Consider the following 17343-nt stretch of genomic DNA (forward strand, 5'->3'; position numbering starts at 1 on the left):
GGGCCTAGCTAGCTGCTACGGCCCATGCACGCTTGCCTCGCTTGCTCCGAAGGCCCAACGCACGGACGGAGAAATTTACCTCGAGCAAACCATGTGTCGTAACGCAAGTACGTACGTCCTCCTCCCCTTCCCTCCTTGTGATTGGCTTTGGTTTTCTTCTTCCTCCGTATAGTAATAAAAGTACAAGAACAACCAATAGCCATAGCCTCATTCATGGGACATGACGAATTTTGTGCTCTGGAAACTGTGCCGTGGAGCGTAACCATCTCTACGGTTTTTGATAGAAAAGACCAAACGGCATATCTACGAACGGAAAATAATTTACGAACACGCTCATTCATTTGCACGCCAGTGTGCAAGGTTTTCTTATTAGGCCTAGATTTTCCCTCTTGCACGTTCGTCGTTACAAGGGCCAGGCAAAATAACAAGAGATCAACGACAGCACAGGGAGAACTTACGTTGCATACACAACTCCAATGAAGAAAAGTATGATAAAAATACAGAACTTACATCGAACAACAAATGCAAAACAGAAAACCATCCCTACAATTCATTGATCTGCCTTGCATTCATTGCAAAAAGAAAAAAAAAAAAGGAGGCAAACATCCTTTTTAAGTTCCCGACAAAACTTTAACTAATAAAATAAAGACCAAGCTTTATCTTGAGAAAAAAAACCTCTATGTGCACACCATTACAAAAATTAAAAAATGAATTAGCACCTAAAGTAGTGTAGAGAAAGTTATTTCTAAAACATATTCAGCGCAACCTTTTCGCTTGAATTAAACAATAATTTATCAGTAAAAATTTTATACGTGTTGTAAGTGATTTATGAGAAAGTCTAAAAAATAAATAGGATGAAAAAACTAAAATAAAAATTAAATTTAAATTTAAATAAATAACCATACGTATAAGAAAAAGATTATTTTTTATACTTGCATTAGTTTGTTGATGGAGGTAAATGGGCTCAATTTGAACGCAAAACAATCTTGGGCCAAACCCAACTAAAACCCCACGGATTGGAATCCCCAAACCCTGACGCGGTGAGGCCTCCCCCTGCGCCGCTTCCGGCGAGGCCGCCCGCCATGCTCGCCGCCGCCCGCTCTCTCCGCCGCCTCTCATCCTCCTCGTCCCCCTCGTCCTTGTCCCCCGCCTCGCTACGCCGCCTCCTCCTCCACCACCACCCGCCGCCCCAGGCGCCCCCGCTCCCCCGGCCTCCTCTCCCATACGGCCAAACCCTAGCCCGCGGCCTCCGCCCCCTCGTCGCCGCGCGGCCCGGGTACCGCCGCTTCTCCGCCGCGTCCTGCTCGTCTACGCTCCTCCGCGTCGTGCGCGAATGCGGCGCGCCGGGCGCCACCGCGATAACCGAGGCGGAGCGGGGCGAGGAGGAGGGGCGTGAGGGGGAGGATGGAGGTGAGGCCGACGCTGCGGCGGCGGTGGCGAGGCATGACACGGACGTGTACGCGGCGGTGGAGCTGGCGCTGGACTCGGTGGTGAAGGTTTTCACGGTGTCGAGCAGCCCCAGCTACTTCCTTCCGTGGCAGAACAAGGCGCAGCGCGAGAGCATGGGCTCAGGTAGAACTTAGCGATCTTGGCACCCGTTTGGATCTCTGCTGCCGCGGTAGACGCATAGCTGTGGCGGGCATGCTACTGCAAGTTCGATTTCATGGATAGGCAGAGTGTTAGCTTGACGTTGATTCTGTTTAATTTGTCTGTCAATTTATGTATTTCTGCTAGTGTGGTAAAATGTGGTTCTACTTTCATGGTAGTTTACATAGTACTATGTTTTGTGAACTTTTGAAATAAACGTGCTGTCACAATGCCGGCTAATCTGAAAATTAATTAGTCATTTGTGGTTTGATATATCTACTAAACTGAGAAAGCCTACTGAAGTTGAGAGTTTATTTTTGTTTCATCTGCTAATGCATACATGTGTTTTAGGATTTGTAATTCCTGGGAGGAGAATTATTACGAATGCTCATGTGGTTGCGGACCATACCTTTGTTCTTGTGAGGAAGCATGGATCACCTACTAAGTACAAGGCGGAAGTCCAAGCCGTCGGCCATGAGTGCGACTTGGCTCTTCTGAAAGTTGATAGTGAGGAGTTTTGGGATGGGATGAACAGTTTGGAACTTGGAGACATTCCTTTCTTGCAAGAAGCAGTCGCTGTGGTTGGCTACCCACAAGGTATGAATTTTGAAACTAAGAGTTCTATATGATTGGCAGTATTATATGCTTTGATGTTAAACTTGATAGTTATATGATCTCATCCACTGAATGCATTGAATTGAATCTATGCGGGCACAGAAAGGTCTGTTAGAGAAATACAGTGATGAAATTTTACATAATTTTGATAGAAAGTGAAATTTACCCTATGTTTGTAACCCACTTTTGACATTCATATACATACTTTCTCATGCTATTAGATTCATCATCATCAGATTATTTCTTATTAGTAGCCCCAGCATTTTTGATGTGGTAGATATTCTTCCTAGCTTCATGTTATAGCACATATGAGGAACAAGGCATCACAGGCCTCTCTGTTGAGTAATACCATGCTGATTTATGCATCACATTGGATTCAGAAAGATTAAAATCTGCTCATGAAGCTTTTTCTGGCTGTGGTGCTATTGGTAGCATGACTTGCTGTATATGGTCTTTTCTGTTCTCATTGTAACTATTCCTTCTTATAAAGAAAACCATACAAAATGTGAATCATTTATATTCTGGCTTTCTATTGCTCAGGGGGAGACAACATTTCTGTCACCAAGGGTGTGGTCTCTAGAGTTGAACCAACACAATATGCACATGGTGCTACTCAGCTCATGGCCATACAAATAGATGCAGCTATCAACCCAGGAAACAGCGGAGGACCTGCGATTATGGGTGACAAAGTTGCTGGAGTTGCTTTTCAAAATTTATCAGGAGCAGAAAACATTGGGTGGGTCCCTAAACTAACTTTCTAGTCATGCACGAATTGAACCCCTTGCTTTACCACAAAATCCTCCTTTTTCAGGTATATTATACCGGTGCCTGTAATTAAACGTTTCATCTCTGGAGTAGAAGAGAGTGGTAAATATTCTGGTTTTTGTACTCTTGGAATATCTTGCCAGGCCACAGAGAATATTCAATTAAGAGAGTGCTTTGGGATGAGGCCTGATTTGACTGGAGTGTTAGTGAGTAGAATAAATCCTCTATCTGATGCTCACCGAGTTCTAAAGAAAGATGACATACTTCTTGAGTTTGACGGTGTGCCTATAGCAAATGATGGAACAGGTGGGCTTGCCAACTGTGTTCTTTACATATTTTGGTTTCTCTTCCTGTATTATGTTACCTGGTATATTGTACCACATAACTATCACTGGACACAGATATTTGGTGTGCCTTATACATATTTTTCTCGCATCAGATTTTGTGCAAAACTGCAAATTGATAAAGATAAATCTATGTATGCATTGTTCTGAAAAATAGATGTAGTACATATTTTTCTCACATCACCTTTTTAAATGCCTGCAGTCCCATTTCGAAATAGGGAGAGAATCACCTTCGATCATCTGGTGTCGATGAAGAAGCCTGGGGAAAAAGCGGTTCTCAAAGTTCTTAGAGATGGCAACGAGCATGAATTGAATGTCACAGTTAGACCTGTGAGTACTTGCAAGTTACTTAATACATTCTGAATTTCTGATTAACCAGGGTGCTTTTTGTTTTTCTGCTGCCCGTCACTAGTAGATTCAATTGCTACTCTCTTTTATCCTTGTACCAAGTTTTGCTAGTTTTAGGCATGATAATGGACTCGACCTTCTCCAAACTTATAATAGAGTTATTTATATGGAGATTTTTGTGATAGGATGTATGATGTATCAGCTATCGGATATCTCAGTGATCTCTGTAGGCCAATAGTGATAAACAAATTGGACCCAATTATTTTATACACGTGCTTCCATGCCTATCCTTTGCATTCATTATTTCTCTTTGCACTTATTTGACCTGTTCAAGTGCTTTCACATAGATACACTGGAAATGATCTTATATATGATTTCTTGTGCAGTTGCAACCTTTAGTCCCTGTTCACCAATTTGATCAACTACCCAGCTACTACATCTTTGCTGGTTTTGTTTTTATCCCACTAACCCAGCCTTATCTCCATGAATTTGGAGAAGACTGGTACAACAATTCGCCACGCCGACTGTGTGAACGGGCACTGAGAGAGCTTCCAAAGAAAGCTGGTGAACAACTAGTTATCTTATCTCAGGTACTATTTCACCATCCTTCTCTACTCTAGAACATTTCAGATTTGCCGCTTCAGGTCTTAGGAGCATTGAATTCAAATCATTCTGCATTGCACCATTCTGTTAAACATTTCAGTATTATCTGTTTTGAACGATATTTTGTCTTTAGGTTCTCATGGATGATATTAATGTTGGTTATGAAAGGCTCGCTGAACTGCAGGTACGTTGCTATACAGAAATCCCTTAGCCCCATTACCCAAGAACAGGCAAATTCTTCAGCATTAGACATTGCTATACATCTGTGGTGCCCTGTAGAACATGTACTGAACTACTGATGAAACTGCATAATATGGTCAGGTAAAAAAGGTGAACGGTATTGAAGTGGAAAATTTGAAGCATCTGTGCAGCCTCGTGGAAGGTTGCACTGAAGAAAACTTGAGATTTGATCTGGACGATGAGCGGGTGATCGTCCTGAAATACAAGAACGCGAAGCTTGCCACATCCCGGATCTTAAAGCGGCACAGGATACCATCAGCCATATCGTCTGACCTTGTTGACGAGCAGGCTACTGACGGTGAGGCAACTAATGGTGAGATCGAGGCATCATGTACTAGCTAACACTTACCAATGCATGCTTTAGCTAGGAAATCTCCTGTGAAGAACTAGATATTAGCACGGTTCATTTTCCAGAGGCAGATGCAGTGAGACGAGGACTGCCTGGAGCTGCGCTGGTTGCAGCGGCTCCTGTTCGGCCGTCTCAGTTTTGACGCAAGGTGGGGTTTTTTTCCCCTTCAGCAAATAAGACCCCGAGTTCTTCAGCCTGATATGTAAACACACATTTATTATCTTCCCCACTCCCGTATTTCACATTCTTTCACCATAAGTAGCTTCAGATGATGTACCATCACGAAACAAGGCATAAGAAAATGGGTTGCAATTTTTACAGCACAGTGAAAAACTGCTGTTCGTCTCAAGCTTGTCACGCTCTTTACTGATAAATTTTTCTCTCGGAATAGAAAAAGTATACACCTCCTGAACTATTAGGGTTAGTCTACTTAACCCCTAATGTATGAAACTAGATATTCCATCTAAAATGCAAAAACTAGATCAAATAATCCTCTGAAGCGGTTTTGTAGGTGGTTTTGTCCATGTAGATGCTAGCGCGTGCTTGCATGTCTCAAAGATTGACCTATTAACCTAAGTTAAATCAAATGTTTTTTCAGTCATTGATCAATAATCCTAAAAATTATATATTATCATTAATATTTATCATTCTCAAGCCAGTTCAGTTGTGGAAGAGAAAAAAATACTGAACTGACTACCACAATGGCAGTGCCTCTTTCATACTCTACATGGCCACCATCATGTACTTAGCAAAATCACCTAGAAAACCGCTTCAGAGGGTTATTTGATATAGTATTTATAGTTTAGGGGGTGGAATATCCAGTTTCATATATTAAGGGGTTAAGCAGACCTATCCTAATAGTTGAGATGTGAAGAAGACTTTTTTCTCCCAGAATGTTGGTGATGCATGTGCTGCTTTCCATTCGGGTAAGAAGGTGCCCATTTGTCTATCTGGGCTACATTGGGGCTTTGCAGCTCCTATTTATACTTGGCTTGGCCCACAAGGGCCTACGTAATTTGGGCTGGGCCTCCAGCTTCCTCGTCTCTCTTTCACCTTAGCTTAAGCCGAACAAAAAATATCTCCCCTGCCTGAAAAGTGAAAGCACAAGTAGATTGAGCTGTTGGGGAATAGTCAGCTCCGCGCCGAGAGCTCCGTGAGAATCACCGGCGCGGCGGCGCTTTCCGGCGTAATTGTTGCAGCAGCAGCAGCCACCACTTTCCTGAAGATTTGGGTCCCAGGCGGGGGAAGGAGGGGAAGTCACGGCGGCGTCTCGGCGTCTCGCAGGTGAGTCGGCAGGATGGCGCTGCGCGGCTGTTCTTCCTCCCTGCCCGTGACCTGTTCGGCGCTTTGCCTCGCCGAAGCGGCGGCGCGCCCCGCGGGCCTCTTCGTGCCGCGTGCGGCCACTCGCCCGCGCACCGCCGCGAGGAGGCTCGTGCTCGCCGGATGCGCGCGGGAGGGCGACTCCAAGGCTGTTCAGTTGGTGCTCGGCGGCCGCGCGAGCGGCGACGCCGACTCCGACTCCAGCGACGACGAGGACGAGGACGACGACGGCCCGATGGAGATGACGGACGAGCAGAGGAGGACGCTGCGGAGGAAGATACGGGAGATGATGGACCGGGTGCCCGAGACACGGGAGCTCACGGACCCGGCGGAGAGGAAGGCCAAGATGCTGGAGCTGCTGACCAAGTACCAGCTCGTTGTCGAGGAGGAGGACCCAAACTGGCCGGAGGACGCTGACGATGGCAATGGGTTCAGCCTCGGCCAGTTTTTCGACAAGATCACCATCAAGGCCGAGAAGAAGAATGATGATCAGGACGACGATAAAGGGTATCAAAGTGAGAAGGAGATCGTTTGGGAGGACGACAATTACATCAAGCCAATCAGGGATGTCAAGACCGCGGACTGGGATGACACTGTGTTCACGGACTTCGGTCCGTTGATTGTGCTTGTTCATAACAGATACAAGAGGTATAATTCCTTACTCCTACTAAAATGGTCATGTAGTTAAGCTGAAATCATTGGATACTAGTGAAATACCCATGCTTCCCTACAGGTTATGGACATGCTAGTACTATTTGAACAAAATTAATTACGATGTTTTTATGAACTTGTACATATAGATGTTTTTCCGTAATAAACTTGTATTCTAGATATGGAATAAGAAAGAACAATATGTAGAACTATTTTGTAATATGGAAGTGCCTCAAGGAATAGTTGGTAAAACATATAAAATATAAGACTATACATATGTTGTATACCGTATTGCCATGATGTTCAAAAACTCCACGATGGTTATACTTCAAACACCCCTCTGGTTGAAGAATAGCTTACAAAGTTTGTTTACTATTCAGTAATTTATTTAATATTTTTTCCATGCAATATTTGTTTTTCATGAAGCATGGATGTCCCTTTTGTAGACCTCAGGAAAATGAAATGGCAAGGGATCAACTCGTCAAGGCGATCGAGATGTTTTGGGAATACAATCTGCCTTCACCCAGAGTACTATTTCTGTCAACTTTCTTTACCTTTATAAACCTCATAACGGATTCCTTGTCGCTTATCAGAACACTTGACGAGCTGACTGTTTTGGTATCATCTTCAGTGCGTGGCTGTAGATGCCTGTGCAGAACCTGACCTTGTGGAGGCCCTGAATGTGTCTGGTTTCCCAGAGGTCCTCTTCACCAATGCAGGGAAGATAATTCACCGTGACAAAGGTATTTGTCTGAGCATAGGGGCATACTGCTCAGTTATTTTAGACCCTCAGTTGACCAATTTTCTCATGAAATTTCCTGAATTTTATTCTCTCTTGTTAGTTGTCCGATCGGGGGAGGAATGGTCAAGAATGATGGCATTCTTCTACTACAAAGCAGTAAGGCCACCTTGCTTGAGCGAGGCAGATGGTCAGGGTCAAGAAAAGGTCCCTCTTATGTCATAAGAAAGTGTGGAGGTGTAGCTTGTAGAACATCAGTGTGCATTGCTAGAAATTTACAGTTAATGCACATTTTCAGATTCTTAGATGTCCTCACACATACATCCACTAGAATGTTCTTGCGATGGTGAATTGCCATCTCTATCTGTTAGTGGCATAGTATAGTATATTCATACTGCAACAAATGTTCATGTGTTGTAGGAATATGGTTTCTGAGATATATGTTTGTGCAACAACATGTTGACCTAGGTGTTTTGTGCTTACATTGCTTGACGTTTGAGAAAATCGGAAAACATGGAATCTCTGTTCACAGTGCGTACAGACTAGCAATGCATTTGAAAGAGATGTTGATGATCATCGGCAATTATGATTCAACATTTGGAGGGTGAAAGTTGTACAGAAAGTTTGTGTTTTTGCTTGGAAATTGGCTAATGATGGTTTGGCGTGATGTATTTTTTGGCCTGATGCTAACAGCTGCTGAGGTGTTATTGGTTCCATTCCAATGTTCCGATCGCATGCTCATGTACCACCGATTGAGAGATGTGCTACATTTGTGTCTGACTACATCTAGACCTCTTCCGAAAGAAGCATGTTAAACTACGAAATCCTTACCCGAAATGAGATTAGGACACTGCTGAAAATTGTGCTACGTTTATGTGAATCGCATTACAGTTACAAAACAACAATATGGAGATAACGAGTCATTGTATGGCAAACTGGCAATGCTGAGACATAGTTTGGACAGTTATTTTCGTAATTTTAGAGGTAGACAAGCTGCACATTTTCCTTAAAAAAACCATGTGCACATGTAGTATCAGCCATTCACTAGTCCTCGAGATATGTGCCAGTTATTCAAGTAGTTTCCTAATGACATGGCTAATCTCCCTCTCAAATGATTGCAGCACGTGCCCTTCATCCCCAAATGTAAGGGATTGGGATTGTACCATATGAAATCGTATTCATTTGATCTTCTAATTGATTCCGCGGAACTTGGAATAAACCAAATTTATTGCCCTAGATAATCCTAGTACTCTCCTAGACCTATCGTGGTGTATCTCGTTGGGCCACATGCTAAAACAATATGTATCTTTTGTTTCATGAACAATGTGTTAAGAGCTAATCCTTAAATTCATAGTCTCAGATTATTCATTAACCTCTACAATTTTGTGTATAGGAAAATACTTAACTGTTGTCATCAATTTTCCTTTGTACTATTTTCTAATCATGCAAACTGTTGCTGCTGGCATTAGATTATAAATCTGATAACGATGAGTACCATGCAAATGTGAAATGTCCATGGCATACTACCACACAATGAATTGCTTTACCATGTTGAGTGAAGCAAAAAAAAAAAAGCAAATTTGCTACCGGGCATGGAAAATTTATATTCTTTGCTATAGGACACTGTAAAATCGTATTTTGGTTGGAGGGCATCATAAAAAAGTGATAATTAGCAACCAGATATCGACGAGATTATATTACAGTTTTCACTGGTTTTAGAAAGAGAAAACATGGTGAAAGTAAAAAAAAAATACCCTTGTCTCTTTCACGTTAGAGACAGAGGACAGTGACAAGAACGGGCTCTCACAGGAGCTGAGGAGGCTGGGCGAGCTCTATGTGGTGGGGGCAGAGGACAGCGAGGAGTCGCTCTTTCTGATCCGGCACTACCATCTCAAGGATATTTTGGTACTTTGATCGTGTTTTTCTTTCCAAAACCAATAAAAATTATAAAATAATGTCGTCGGTGTCTAGTGGCTATTTACCACCTTTTTACGGTGCCCTTAGACTAAAACATGATTTTGCAGTGTTCTCCAGCAAAGAGCACAACACGGTAGTTTCTAGTAGGATTTTTTTCTCTACTTCTAGTTAAAATCATAAATATAAATATATAGTGCAAAGGATCTCATACTGGTATCCTATGAGATTTCATAATTTAATTTAATATTTATATTATATGTAACCATTATGTATGACAATAGAGTATAATAATAAGAACACACCAACATAAAAATATTTTTCAAAGTAAATCATATATTGGAGCTATAGTTTTATTTAATGGATGTTTTGAAAATAAATTGCTAATGTTTATTTGAATCCCATGACAATTATAACAAATCCTATATTTCTCGGATTGAGATTCTCTGACTTTATTTTCTCTCTGACATAAAACCTAACATGTGGGCTTCATGGTTATCAGGTCCACATGTCAGCCACCAAGTCAGAGGAAGGTTACATCATAGGAGCTTTGGTCTATGTTCCCCACCCCAATCTCGTAACAATACTACCTAAAAACAACACTAAACGGATACACAATATTTAGTCTTACACCCGCATTGTTTTGCCAACCAGTTATAAGCATAAGCGGAAATTTAAATGTTAAAATATAATTTTGGAGTTAACTTTTGGGTTTTTCTCGCAGTTTATTTTGCAGCATTTTCTTTTAAATTTTAAAGTTGATTTTAGGATATTCTGCATTAGTGTTTATTTTTTAGCCTTTATTTGTCTATCGCTAAGAACATTTGTAAACATTTGCTCAAAAATTACTACTTTAATTATTAATAAGTGGTTTTTTAGGTTTTATTTGGTTCGGAGAAATTTCAACCCAAAGAAATAGGAATAGGAAAGTGGTGGAATGGAGATGTATGGCAACACCAATCCGTAGTAATTTTCCAAGAGGTTTAAGTGGATGAAAATTTTTCTATATTCTCTCTATGTTTTGTAGAAAAGAGAAATTTTTTTTCATTCTTACGAACCGAATTACTTTCAAAGTAATTCCATGCTTAGAAATTGGATCTTTTGGTTTTGAAGGTCAAAACGAATAGGCCCTTAAACTACGGCATTTGAAGGCTTGAAGCTACTTGAAGGCGAAGGGAGGGGTAGAGAAATTGTCCGGCGTGGCGCAGCACGACGACCGACGACGAGTGGCGCGGCGCAAATCTTCTTCCTCTCGGGGATCTCGGATTTCGGGCCAGCCGCCGGCGATACGGAGGGCGGAGCCTTCTCGCCTCTCGGGGTCGCAGCCTAGCCCCGCGCGAGGCGATGGATTCGGCTCGCCCCAGGAGGGTTTCCATCAAGTCCCGCCGCCCCGACTGGAAAGAGGAGGTTCGTCCGTCCGTCTGTCCATCCCCGCACCCCATCTGGCCGCCGCCGGAGTAGGAGGCTCTCGGGGTCGATATACTTTGCACGACGGGAGTAGTTGGGAGGCGTGATTGTTACTGTTAGATTGCTGGGAGGAGCGGCTGGGAGCCAGCAGGGAGCTACCGATTGGTGGCATAATGCGCGCAAGGTGCTCGGCCGATTGCCCGAGTGAGATGGTGCCCTAGACGGCTTCACAAAATAATTTTCTTCTCTCTTGTTATTTGTTAAGATTCACCATTGCTTCAGCAAGATTTATGGGCACATTGCAGCTCCTATGCAATTACTTGTGCTCCTAGCATTGCTTGAATGCTCTCTGTCGATTGATGTGATTCGTTTTGCCCAGCTTGTCAATAACTTGTGCTTATTCCCTATTGTGCTGCCCACAGCTTAGGATCAACTGTCTGAAGAGAGTGAAAGAGGAGAGAGTCAAGTTTCTTTGGAAGAACAGGATCCATGGGCCGCTGCCTGCTAATGATGACATGGTATCGAAATTTATTTATATTTCATATAATGTCATCCAGTTTCATACAGACACCATTACCAATGTATGTTCTTGCTATAATTTAATCATTTTAAAGGCAAATACTCCATATGATTTGGTATCATTCCTGAATACTTACAATATGCTTCTTGCATCTGGTAAGGTTAACTGTGACCTATAATGCTACTTATCATTGTTAACATTATCTTTCTTATCAAACTGAGGCAAAATATCAAGCTAATTGGTTCAAATTTGACATTCAGACTTAAATCACATTATTACTGTGTGGCCATTGAAATAAAAAATGCTAAGGACTAAAAAATAATGCACTTATGAATGGTTCCTGATTGCTTACTGCCTGACTAATGATTGATTAATTAAATGTAACTGATACATGGCTCTGGTTCCATGCATTTCCACCTTCTCTGTAAAATGATCCATATTGAAAAATAGATACCATGAAGATGATCAATATTGTAGAACTGAATACATTATCACTATTCCTAGTCTATAAATATGATTCATTATTCCTATTATATCATGATTACTCTGCAATCTTCGTACTAATTGCTAACATAATTTGTGTTGGTTGAAAATTTTATGTGTTTTATACATCTGATTTATCTGCTTATGTCGACTGACAGATAAAGGTCGAATCTGCTGTCAGGGACATTATTTCTGTCGAATTAGAGAAACTAAAACAGCATGGGGATGGAAAAGAGGACCAAGAAGCTGATACGATATGGGAATATAAAGGACTGCAGACAACTAAACCTGTTGAGACTGAAAGTGAGGATATATTGCTCGAAATGGAGAGACTTCTCTATGAAGATCTCAGAAAAGAATTCATCCAGAAAGGTACAATTTCAATAGTTTTGCTTTTGCTTTGCTTCTCAAGTACTGGTCAGTGGTCACCAATCTGTTTTGGCATCTTCTATTTGGAGTTTTAACTGCAAAAACAATCTAATAAGCTGTTTCTTTCATACTTTACAACCCTATACATAATAGTCTCACATTCATTTTGCACACCTGCTCAAATTTCCTATATCTTACAGATGAAGAAAACGTGTCAATTAAAAACATTTGCTATTTATTGTAGAGTTGGAGGCCCTCGATGAAGAAGATGAATACTTAGCTCAGGCTGTTTTAGACCATATGCAATTAAATGACAAGGAGGTATGTGTTCGTTGTGCATTTAGTTCAACATTTTGCTAGTTAAGTTTGTTTACTATATAGCATTTATACTGTATATATATATCTCATAGATAAAAATAAAAATCACTTTCCTTGCTTGAGTTTGTCTTGGTTCAAGCCATTCCCTTTTCTTTGAAACTTGTCTTTGATCTAATCTATATTTTCTCTATGATTCTGTACTTATTTGTGTAATCTTATTTTGATATATCACGTAACATTGTGGTAGATTGAACAGTGAAAATGTAAGTGGTTTTGGCTGATGGTAGCAAGGTTTTGAATACTGGTCATAGAAGATTTCGATCCCTCCAAAAAAAACTGGTTACCAAACAAAAGTCTAAATCTGAATATTTGAATTAAAAGACCAATTATCAGTACTGGTGTGGGTCAGTAGCTGATTTTTTAATTAAAATTTTGGATTCAACTTTTGGTCTGGCTATTGCTTACATTTTCATAGATTTAGTATATAAGAAAAACATTGTTATGGTTAATAAGAAAAAGTAATCACAAATTGCATCATTACTATAGTTAGTTTGCATAGGCATATAGGATTGGGACCTACGCATTGATTTGAATGTGATATATCTGGGTTTTCTTGAAGGAGACAGATGAAACATGAGGGTAATATTTGAAGATGATGCCATGAGATCATGAGAAATTGATATAATTTATTTTATTTGGAATTTATATATTCTGGCCATTTTATTCTGGTAGCGGTCACAGGGTCCGGACTGTTAGAACTGGTATTTGGATCCCTTGATGTTAGGAACTGACAAGAAACATTTAAGTTCCGATGGAAAACAGGAAAAATCCCATGGTCAGAACAGGGTGGTATTGTTTGTTGCTGTGTTCTGTCGTTTAGAATATGCAGCATTGTTGGTCTCATGCCTTCAGTTTCCTATCAATCTATTGTTCTTCCATAATGTCTTTTCCCCCTTTGTTCTGAACAAATTCTTAATGTATGCTATATTAATACCAGACAAATCCTAAGCTCTGGTGCCCAGTTTGCAAACAAGGAGAGCTTCGAGAAACACATAATCTCATATATTGTACTTTATGTAAACTACGCCTAGACCTTGGAGAAGATAAGGTAGTTCCTGTTGGCAACTTTGTTTGTATTCCAACACATTCAGATCGTTTTTCATAACATGATTGTACCAAAATTTATAACTTACTGTTTGATCAGATTAACCTGGAATTCTTGCGGGAAAGATTGGCTAATGTGCATATGGATCACTTAGATAGAGGATGCAAATCAGCACCCAAGTTCTGCTTACAGACTATGTTTGAGTTGACTGCCCTCTACATACAGTGCGAAGAGTGCAACACTTTTGATGTTGTGATATAAATGGCTACAATGCTGATGAAGACTATATGACAGAGTGTAGGGAGCGTGTCCATACTTCCAGAAGATTACCTTTTTTTTCATTTACTTTCACAAGGGAGGACTCTGAGCCTGTCTTGGGGAGTTTTAGATTCTGAGAAGCAGCTGCTTGATAGCCAGCTTCTGAGAATCTGGAAAAGCTCATAAACTCAGCTTCTCCAGCTTCTAGATTCTTAGTTCATTTTTTAGAATCTATAACTACAGATTCCCAAAAGCTATGAACCGTTTAAGGCAGTTTCTGGCAGAAGCAGTTTTTGAAAAAAGCTACAGCTGGGAGAAGCTTCTCCAAACAGGCCCGGATGTACCCCTTTTGTGGTAAGGTGATCGATAAGTAAGAGTCATACATATGTAGTGCCATGTACGTCTTTCTTGTTTTATTCTTTTCTTAACGTGAAGAGTTAAGAGTGCAGTGTAAATTAGCCAGATGAGCTTGGTCAACAATTTGTTGCCTAACTTACATGAAACAGTCAGTAATATGAACTAGATTATCCTACGATGTTGTGAGCTCAAACATGGCTGACGGAATTTTTTTTCCTTTCAAACTGATGATTTGGAGGTTTTGCAGTTTCTCTATAAGATAATATACCGAATCATCTTCCATACACGAGTTAGTGGTGACATGAAGAATGGTGAATGACATGATCAGGAAAGCATAGTTATAATAATCTTGCTGATGCCAACTAAACCGATTTTAAATTTGGCAGGATACCTTAAGCATGGAGTAGCATCCAAAGTAACTAGGAACATGTTGTTGATACCTTTGGTACATACAGTTGTCTTGTTTACATGTTCCTCTTGTAATTGATGTATCAAGGAAAGGGAGTAATTCAGCAAGAAAACTTTTTTTTGATATATCTTGATAGCCACATCTTAACTACCACCACTTGGACTCGACTCTTATCTATAGTGGTTTTCTTTTTCAGCTTTTGTGCAATTAGCAACATACCATGTTCCATGATACAGCTGTGAGCTGAGCCGTGAAATTATGCGATATACAAGTTAGCTAGTTTGAGCATCAATCAATAAGTATGTTGTGCATTCAAAGCAACAGACATCCATGATACATCCTTTCAAATTCAAACCTTTTTTTTGAAAGATTCAAAACAAACTATTTTTTTTGATTGAATCAAAGTGTACTGCTTCAATTTAGGGGAGGTGCACAGTGAATTGATTATGAATTTGGGTTAGGTAGACAGTGTAATGCCACTACAACAAACAAGGGAAAGAGAAAGCGACGCGACCAAGTCATCCACGACTATGTCCTAGATGAATTTATCCATTTACTTTTGTCTTTCCCTGGTGAGAATCACCTAACCTTGTGGTTATAGAAAACAACATTGTCAAGATCTGTATTAAAAGTCAAGTTTGCTAGCTGATGATGGAAGGGAGGAATGGGTAAACAAAAAGGAAAAGAAAAAAAAAGCAATCTTTTCCTTGGAGGAAGAAGCATTCGTTGGGATTATAGTATGGCTGTTTACCATATAATGTTTAACATTATAGTATTCTTTTGGAACAACTGCTCCACTATTAACTGTTATGACTTCATGATTAGGAAAAAAGTGAAAAACCAGTGGGGCTCCAATCGTGTGTCAGGATAATAAGAGATTCATATGTGACATTAGCGGAAAAATGCATCCAAATCCAGGCAGAAAATTCAGTCCGTGGGGGTCCAATAGTGTGCAAACATTTGAATATGTTTCTAAGAAATTCTGCGAATAAATTTCAGTACGTTGCCAAAATCTTACATGTAAGTAGTGGAAATGGGGATTTCTTCACTTCATCCTAAACTAGCTCTCCTAGTAAAATTCCTCCATTGAGATGTTTTTTTTTTTCAATGCAAATTTCACTCACTCAATTTCAACATAGTGACATCATTCAAACCAATTTGGGTAAAGACTAAAGAGCACAAGAGACAGTCAACAAAGACAAGTGAAATATGAGATCATACATAGCAGTATACCATCACTTTTGAAACGTCGAAAAAAAAAGAGTATATTGGTCCAAAAAATAATCTGGAACTAGCTAGCTAGGTCGACAACACTCACCACTTGCACAGTTGCACTTGCAGCACCAACATTTAGAATTTCTCAAAAAAGGTGACAGTTACTACTAGAGTGAAGAAATAGATGAACATAAGCAGCATAACATGTGCTTGGTTCAGCTGCAGAGTTTATATTCCAAAGCGATTTGGATCTTTAAACTTTGTTTTTGAAGAATAATTTTAGGTTGAATTTTACATGCCTCCTTAACAATCAGGAAAAGAGAGATGGGTAATGAAAGTGACAACAAAAAAAGAAACCCAAAACTGATCCTAAAATCAATTTCTTTAAATTTAATATCAGCTTCTGAACCAAACTTCGGATTATCAATTGATTTCTGTCTTGATCACTAATGTCCCTGCACTTCAGAGAAGAGAGATGTTTTTTTTCCACATGCTGAAGATCCAGGCAGTCAGCCAGGACCAGACAATTGTGCTGCTAATACGGCTGAAATATCAATCAGATCATCGCGATGTTGCTGTTAATTTGCACTGGTCTCAGTCAAGATGCCATCAGGGACAGGCTGTCCGTCCTACGTACTTAATTATTGGAGATTTTGGAGTATGTGCAGAGATCAGTCTACTTCAGTTTCCTCGTGCGTTCAGTGACTGCAAATGAACAAGATCTCTACAGAATTTTCAGTGTTATCAGAATTGACTAGCAAAGCAAGCAGCACGACACAGGTCCGAGCCCTACACGATTCTTCCTGCCAGTTCTTTTCCATGCTCCCATTTTGTAGCAGGAGACTGTTCAAGCATATTGGCATATTGATGGAAGCACCCATAAAAAAACTCTTCTCTTTTCCTCTTGAACTTGAAAATGGTCAGGAGACAGGAGTCCTGACAATCAATTGGAATTCTACAGTAGGGAAAGAAAAGGAAGGCCTTCATACACAAAACCACTTAACATATCTGCGAAGTACAAATTGTGTCGCAGGGATGTGTTGTTCCAAAATATAATCTTTCTGTAAATTCTTCTTTCAATCTTAAGAATTTTGGCCCGCTATTTAGCCGGTCCGGCAAAATAATAATAATAATAATAATATATGAAGTAACCAACGTTCACATACAGCACTAGCACTAGGCAAAGAAAAGGCAAAGAAAGGAACTGCAGAGAAGTTATGATGAATGGATAGAAACAAAAGAAAAGGAGCCTTCAATGAGGATAATATGATATCCCTGCTCTTCATAGGAGAATTTTTAGAATTATTTTATTTTATTCCACCTGGTGAAGAATAGTAGTACGACTAGGTGTCAACTGTCAAGGCCAAATCATGCATGGCGGCCACACTTGGCATGCCAATTTGGCATTTTTTTTTGGTCAGCTTGTT

At 40.4% G+C, this 17343-nt stretch overlaps 3 protein-coding genes across 3 annotated transcripts; all 3 read left to right on the forward strand.

Moving 5' to 3' along the window:
* Positions 1 to 1067: 1067 nt before the first annotated feature.
* On the forward strand, positions 1068 to 5219 carry LOC102719209 (protease Do-like 10, mitochondrial). The gene is made up of 8 exons (XM_015837264.2): positions 1068 to 1572; positions 1939 to 2184; positions 2743 to 2938; positions 3014 to 3273; positions 3514 to 3641; positions 4046 to 4249; positions 4396 to 4446; positions 4584 to 5219. Exons 1-8 carry the CDS (start codon positions 1083 to 1085, stop codon positions 4842 to 4844), a joined length of 1836 nt encoding a protein of 611 aa, XP_015692750.2. The 5' UTR covers positions 1068 to 1082; the 3' UTR covers positions 4845 to 5219.
* A 730-nt stretch (positions 5220 to 5949) lies between these two features.
* LOC102707214 (thioredoxin-like fold domain-containing protein MRL7L homolog, chloroplastic) lies at positions 5950 to 8043 on the forward strand. Its single transcript, XM_040524205.1, has 4 exons — positions 5950 to 6819; positions 7269 to 7350; positions 7454 to 7565; positions 7665 to 8043. Exons 1-4 carry the CDS (start codon positions 6149 to 6151, stop codon positions 7784 to 7786), a joined length of 987 nt encoding a protein of 328 aa, XP_040380139.1. The 5' UTR covers positions 5950 to 6148; the 3' UTR covers positions 7787 to 8043.
* Positions 8044 to 10616: 2573 nt separating this feature from the next.
* LOC102707492 (RPA-interacting protein A) lies at positions 10617 to 14841 on the forward strand. The gene is made up of 6 exons (XM_006654348.3): positions 10617 to 10882; positions 11305 to 11400; positions 12044 to 12257; positions 12499 to 12575; positions 13570 to 13680; positions 13777 to 14841. Exons 1-6 carry the CDS (start codon positions 10820 to 10822, stop codon positions 13936 to 13938), a joined length of 723 nt encoding a protein of 240 aa, XP_006654411.1. The 5' UTR covers positions 10617 to 10819; the 3' UTR covers positions 13939 to 14841.
* Positions 14842 to 17343: the final 2502 nt, after the last annotated feature.

The sequence above is a fragment of the Oryza brachyantha genome, chromosome 5 (genome assembly GCF_000231095.2).
Source record: "Oryza brachyantha chromosome 5, ObraRS2, whole genome shotgun sequence".
NCBI lineage: Eukaryota > Viridiplantae > Streptophyta > Magnoliopsida > Poales > Poaceae > Oryza > Oryza brachyantha.

What these genes read in the sequence shown, in the direction of transcription:
- LOC102707214 (XM_040524205.1), top strand. Translation starts at nt 6,149, where the DNA reads ATGGCGCTGCGCGGCTGTTCTTCCTCCCTGCCCGTGACCTGTTCGGCG. An exon ending in GTTCATAACAGATACAAGAG is followed by an intron (nt 6,820 to 7,268) that starts GTATAATTCCTT and finishes TCCCTTTTGTAG; the next exon opens with ACCTCAGGAAAATGAAATGG. An exon ending in GATAATTCACCGTGACAAAG is followed by an intron (nt 7,566 to 7,664) that starts GTATTTGTCTGA and finishes CTCTCTTGTTAG; the next exon opens with TTGTCCGATCGGGGGAGGAA.
- LOC102707492 (XM_006654348.3), top strand. Translation starts at nt 10,820, where the DNA reads ATGGATTCGGCTCGCCCCAGGAGGGTTTCCATCAAGTCCCGCCGCCCC. An exon ending in GCCCCGACTGGAAAGAGGAG is followed by an intron (nt 10,883 to 11,304) that starts GTTCGTCCGTCC and finishes TGCTGCCCACAG; the next exon opens with CTTAGGATCAACTGTCTGAA. An exon ending in TAGACCTTGGAGAAGATAAG is followed by an intron (nt 13,681 to 13,776) that starts GTAGTTCCTGTT and finishes CTGTTTGATCAG; the next exon opens with ATTAACCTGGAATTCTTGCG.
- LOC102719209 (XM_015837264.2), top strand. Translation starts at nt 1,083, where the DNA reads ATGCTCGCCGCCGCCCGCTCTCTCCGCCGCCTCTCATCCTCCTCGTCC. An exon ending in TGTGGTTGGCTACCCACAAG is followed by an intron (nt 2,185 to 2,742) that starts GTATGAATTTTG and finishes TCTATTGCTCAG; the next exon opens with GGGGAGACAACATTTCTGTC. An exon ending in TCAGGAGCAGAAAACATTGG is followed by an intron (nt 2,939 to 3,013) that starts GTGGGTCCCTAA and finishes CTCCTTTTTCAG; the next exon opens with GTATATTATACCGGTGCCTG.